At 66.9% G+C, this 5,427-nt stretch overlaps 1 protein-coding gene across 1 annotated transcript; it reads left to right on the top strand.

The window, feature by feature from the left end:
- Nucleotides 1-219: 219 nt before the first annotated feature.
- GPIHBP1 (glycosylphosphatidylinositol anchored high density lipoprotein binding protein 1) lies at nucleotides 220-5,427 on the top strand. The gene is made up of 6 exons (XM_036338531.1): nucleotides 220-1,301; nucleotides 2,721-2,776; nucleotides 3,060-3,220; nucleotides 3,707-3,823; nucleotides 4,864-4,977; nucleotides 5,076-5,427. The coding sequence occupies exons 3-6, from the start codon at nucleotides 3,169-3,171 to the stop codon at nucleotides 5,300-5,302; spliced, it is 510 nt and encodes a 169-aa protein (XP_036194424.1). The 5' UTR covers nucleotides 220-1,301; nucleotides 2,721-2,776; nucleotides 3,060-3,168; the 3' UTR covers nucleotides 5,303-5,427.

The following is a 5,427-nucleotide window of genomic DNA, read 5'->3' as shown; positions in this document are numbered from 1 at the left end:
TGGAGGTCCAGGAGGCAGCACTCGGGGCGTCTGTTTGGGCAGCTCACTGCCCCCCTCCGGGGCCCTGTGGTGCCCACATCTCTGCTCTGGCTTCAGTCTGTCAGCTTCCTCCCTCTCCCAGGTCCTTCAGGGCCCCCTGGCTCCTGGCCGCCCAGAACTGGCGGGGGGGGGGGGGGGGGGGGCAGGTCTGCTTCCCTGGGGCGGGGGGATTCCTAAACCTCCTGGAAGCCTCCACCAGAGGGCTCTGCGCGCCCCGGTGCCCCGCTGCCCCCGTGGTGTCTGGAGCCCTTGAACCTGTGGCTGAGGCGGAGCCCCCTCCCCAGAGCCGACACCCCCTGGGGCTGGGGCGCCCAGAGGAGGCAGATGGGTGTTTGGGGGACAATCTGTGTTGACAGTTGCCCAAAGGAGATGAAAACCTTTGTCCACACAGAACCCGCACACAGACTTATGGCAGCTTTGCCCCTAAGCGTCACCACGTGGAGCAACCGCGATGGGTAAATAAACTGGGTCCATTGGGCAGTGGCCGGTGGTTCGGTGATTCCGGCTCAAAGGGCCTGAGCTGTCAATTCCCGCGACTTGGAGAGACGTACCGCCGGCTCCTGAGTGAAGACGCAGGTCTGAGAAGGGAACACAGGACATGGGTCCAACCGGGTGAGGCAGACCCAACACCAGCGCTGGGGGCACCGTGACAGGACCAGCAGCCGCTGGAGGAAGGGGGTGCAGCCGGCGAGGGTGGGGAGGAGGAGGAGGGGAGCACAGAGGGTTGGGGGGCTGGGAGAGCCCTCTGCATGGTGCTGTAATGGTGGATTCACGTCCTTACACATTTGTCCAAACCCACCAAGCTGGGGCCAAGCGGAGGGACCGGATGTGAAGCAGGGACTCTGGTTACAATGTGTGGGAAGTTCCTCCTTTTTTTAAAGTTTAAGAACTGGGTGAGGGCGGGGATCACTGCTGGCCTGGGCACCTGGGGCTCGGCCGAAGGCTGCTCTGAGCTGGGCACTGGGTCTCCCTCCAGGAAAGGAGGGGCTGGGACCATGTTACCCGTGAGGCCCACCAGCCCTGCCGTCCTAGAACTTCAGACACACTTCCTGCCGCCCCCTCCAGCACCAGCACCAGCACCAGCACCAGTACCAGCACCAGCACCAGCACCAGTACCAGCACCAGCACCAGCACCAGCACCGCTGTTTCTATCTTGCTGACCCGCGGGCCTGGGTGCGGCCCCTGAGGCTGCGTTCCCTCCCGCACTTGCACGTTCCTCTGGAGTCAGACCCAGCGGCCAGTGGGGACACAGACACCCACAGGTCAGGCTGCCCTCCCTTCCGGGCGCTCCACCTGCCTGGAGAGAGGGCTCAGCAGTCCTCCCCAACTCTGTGGGGCCCCCCACGCTGAGGGTCGGGGCACGAGGCACCGGAGGACCAGGCCCCTGGGCTGCGCTGAAGAAAGAGGCAACCGTGGGCTCCATGTCAGCAGGAGTGTGTGTCCAGCTCAGGGGACAGGACCTGCGGGACCGGAGGTGGAGGCTGCAGCCCTGGACCCAGGCCAAGACCCCAGCCCCTGGGTTGGGATTTGCATGGTGCTGCCCAGCGGCCGGCTCTCAGGCGGCCACCAGTGCTGCCTGCCCCACAGCTGAGGACAGGCCAGTGTGGCCCCGAGCACCCTATGTGGACAGGAGCAGGAGCCTGGGGGTAGCGGGGAAGCGGGGTCTGGTGGGCAGCCGGGAGGCGGGGCCTGGGGCAGTCAGGAGGCGGGGCCTGGGCAGTCAGGAGGCGGGGCCTGGGCAGTCAGGAGGCGGGGTCTGGGGCAGTCAGGAGGCGGGGTCTGGGCAGCCAGGAGGCGGGGCCTGGACAGCCAGGAGGCGGGGTCTGGGCAGCCAGGAGGCGGGGCCTGGGGCAGTCAGGAGGCGGGGTCTGGGCAGCCAGGAGGCGGGGCCTGGACAGCCAGGAGGCGGGGCCTGGGCAGCCAGGAGGCGGGGTCTGGGCAGCCAGGAGGCGGGGCCTGGGCAGTCAGGAGGTGGGGTCTGGGGCAGTCAGGAGGCGGGGCCTGGGCAGTCAGGAGGCGGGGTCTGGACAGTCAGGAGGCGGGGTCTGGGCACCAGGAGGCGGGGCCTGGGCAGCCAGGAGGCGGGGCCTGGGGCAGTCAGGAGGCGGGGTCTGGGCAGCCAGGAGGCGGGGTCTGGACAGTCAGGAGGCGGGGCCTGGGCAGCCAGGAGGCGGGGCCTGGGGCAGTCAGGAGGCGGGGTCTGGGCAGCCAGGAGGCGGGGCCTGGGCAGCCAGGAGGCGGGGCCTGGCAGTCAGGAGGTGGGGCCTGGGCAGTCAGGAGGCGGGGCCTGGGGCATCAGCCGGACCAAGCTCTGCACAGACCAAAGCCCGGGAGGCAGAGCTTCCCTTCCACACACAGGCAGTGCGAGCTCGCTCCCCGCTTCATCCACGTCCTGTTCTCCTGGCTCAGGACCCGAGCTGTTTCCTTCCTTTCAGTGCGCAGGCCCCTGCAGCTGATCTGAAGTTTGTGTTTTTCTTGTTAATCCTCACCCCAGATACTTTCCCCCTTGATTTTTAGAGAGAGCGGAAGGGATTGGGGGGGTGGTGGGGGGAGAGAAACATCGATGTGAGAGGGACACACTGACGTGCTGCTGCCCACAGGCACCCTAACCAGGGCCAGGGATCGAACCTGCAACCCAGGTAGTGCTCTTGACCTGGACGCTATGACCTTTTCATGCACAGGCTGACGCTCCAACCACTGAACCACACCAGCCAGAGCTCTTCTGGGGGTTTTTAAGGTCAGTTGAGGGAGATGGAGCTCCACTTCGATAAAGTAAAGGATGTGCGTGGCCGGCTGGCAGGCGGCGCTGCAGGCTGAGGCGTAGGGCAGCGGGTTAGGCTGGGGCAGGGCCGCACAGACCGTGGGCTCCCCAAGGCCAACCACACTGACTTCCCTTCCCTGGGTCCCTGAAGTCCGGGAGGGAAACCGTCCAATTGTTTGAGGCTGGAGCTGGGGAGGGGGGGCAGGGGCCTCCAGGAAGCCCCCCAGCAATGCTCTTTTTTTTTTTTTTTTTTCCCCAGCAATGCTCTTTATCACACTTCCCACGATCCCGGGCCCAGCAGGACAGAGCGCAGATACGCAGCCTGCACAGACCCACACGGACCACAGCCTGCAGACCACGGCCACAGGATGAAGGCGCTCACGGCTGTCCTGCTCGCCCTGCTGCTGTGCAAGCGGCCAGGTACTCGAGCAAGAGGGCCGATGCTGTAGCCAGGGGTTGCCACAGTCCCCGCCCATGGGGACCCGCAGCCTGGGGACAAGACACGGCTTGGGAAGGAGGGCATGAGGCTAGTGTCTGAGGCCGGAGGGAGGTGGAGGGGGCTGCCCTGGGCCCCCACAGTCTCCAAACCTCCCCAGCCCCAGCCCTAGCCAGTCCTGGGGGACACGGGCTCCCCTCCCTTAAGCCCCAGACTTGGCCTCTCTGAAACACAAGCTTTGGGGTTTCCCCTCCAGCCTCAGTTTCCCCCTCTGTACAATGGGCAGGTGGGCAGGCCATCCTGGGGTAGGGGGACTGCTGTCCAGAGCCCGTCACAGCAGCTGGTGCTGTGAGGACGGTGCCCGGTCACACTCGGGGAGGTGAGCAGCTTGGGAGACAGGGCCCACCCCCCACCCCCCAGCTGTGCCCTCTGCATCGAGGAGCGGAGGCTCACGGGATCCCCGCGGCCAGGGAGAGGACAGACACAGGACGGGGCGGAGGACGAGGACCTGGGGCCGGAGAGCTACGATGAGGACTACGAGGAGGACGAAGAGGCCGAGGGGGACAGCGGGGACAGCGGGGACAGAGGTATTGTCCACTGACCCCCGGCCACGGGCATGCGCTTCTCATGCTCAGCCCTTCCTGTGGGCACGGAGTCCAGGCCAGGCATGGGCCTGAGTGATGGACAGACAGGCCTCCTGGGGACCTGCTTCCCAGCCTGGGGGTGCGGGGAAGGAGGGGAGCCCAACACTCAGCGCACCCTCACCGGCACCCTCACCGGGACCCTCGACTGCCCCCCAGAGTAGGAGCGCGGCGGAGCCACTAGGGGGAGGGCAATGATGCTGGGGGGGGGGGCGGGGAGGTTGAGCAGGGGTTCACCAAGCAGAGGGGTGCAGCATGGCCCCAGGATGGAGAGGCCAGGGACACACAGACCCCGGCTGAGTCCCGTCAGAAAAACAGGAGCAGCCCTGGCCGGTGTGGCTCAGTGGATAGAGCGTCAGCCTGTGGACCCAAGGGTCCTGGGTTCGATTCCGGTTGAGGGAATGTTCCTAGTTGCAGGCTCCTCCCTGGCCTGGGCCCTGGTCGGGGCTCATGCAGGAGGCAACCAATCGATGTTTCTCCTTGTCTTTCCCTCTCCCGTCCACGCTCCCTAACAGCCAATGGGGAAATATCCTCCGCTGAGGATGAACAACAACAAAACCCAGGAGAGCCTGGCCCGGGCGGGAGGGCAAGGTGGGGGGACCCGGCCAGGGCTCGGGTGGGCTCCTGCAGGGGGCAGGGAGCTGGAGGGGCTTAGAGCAGAGCACAGAGCACAGACAAGACCCACCCAACCCCTCACCCAGATGGCGGGGCCACCCCTCTGTCCCGCCCACAGGGATAAAGCCCAGGGCATCGCCAGCATCCAGCCCGTGTGGCCCCTACCCCCCAGCATGTCTTCCCCCCTCCCCCAGCAACACACACCCTCCCCGCATTCCCCGAGGCCCTAACACCCCAGGCCTCGGCCAGTGCGGGCTCCGTGGGCCAGCCACCAGGAGGGGGCGGGGCCTGGAGGGAAGAGGCTGCGGGAGTGCAGGACGGGGAGCGGGAGGGGGTGTGGGTGGTGGCCGAGGCTGAGCCCCTGTCCCCAGGGCTGCGGTGCTACACCTGCTCGTCCCTGCACAAGGAGGAGGCCTGCCAGCAGACCCTCCCCTGCTCCCTCAGCCAGCGCTTCTGCAAGGCCCTCCTTTCTCGGTGGGACACTGGTGAGTGGCCCGGGCACCCCCAGGCACACAGCTCTCCGAGGGCCTCCTCCCTGACCCCCTCCAGCGTGATTCACCCTTTCTCCCCCTCTCCCCCCCAGAGTCGGGGCCTCTGACCACCTACTCAGGGTGGTGCACAGACGCCTGCAAGCCGGTGGCCAGGACGGTGGAGGGGATGGCGATGACCATGTCCTGCTGCCAGACCTCCCTGTGCAATGCCCCGCCCTGGCAGGGCGCCGGGCCGAGCGGCCCCCAGGGCAGCCCCGGAACCGTGGCCACTGCCCTCCTGCTCAGCCTGCTCCTGGGCCGCGGGGCCGTGGGATCCTGAGTGGAGCGGCCGTCCCCCTGCCTGGCTCATCCCTGGCGGCCAGCACCCGGCCCAGTATCGTCCTCTCCTGCCCAGTTTTGGAGAATAAACTTGGAGGCCAGCACTGGCTCCTCCCAGCCCACCTA

Source organism: Myotis myotis, unplaced genomic scaffold, assembly GCF_014108235.1.
Source record: "Myotis myotis isolate mMyoMyo1 unplaced genomic scaffold, mMyoMyo1.p scaffold_m19_p_16, whole genome shotgun sequence".
Classification (NCBI taxonomy): domain Eukaryota; kingdom Metazoa; phylum Chordata; class Mammalia; order Chiroptera; family Vespertilionidae; genus Myotis; species Myotis myotis.
Note: the sequence above shows the minus strand (reverse complement) of the source record. Positions and strands in the feature narration are given on the sequence as shown.

Bases quoted from the DNA above. Each gene is read 5' to 3' on its own strand.
- GPIHBP1 (XM_036338531.1), top strand. From the start codon at position 3,169: ATGAAGGCGCTCACGGCTGTCCTGCTCGCCCTGCTGCTGTGCAAGCGG. The intron at 3,221-3,706 runs GTACTCGAGCAA...CCCCGCGGCCAG, and splicing joins GCTGCTGTGCAAGCGGCCAG to GGAGAGGACAGACACAGGAC. The intron at 3,824-4,863 runs GTATTGTCCACT...CCCTGTCCCCAG, and splicing joins CGGGGACAGCGGGGACAGAG to GGCTGCGGTGCTACACCTGC.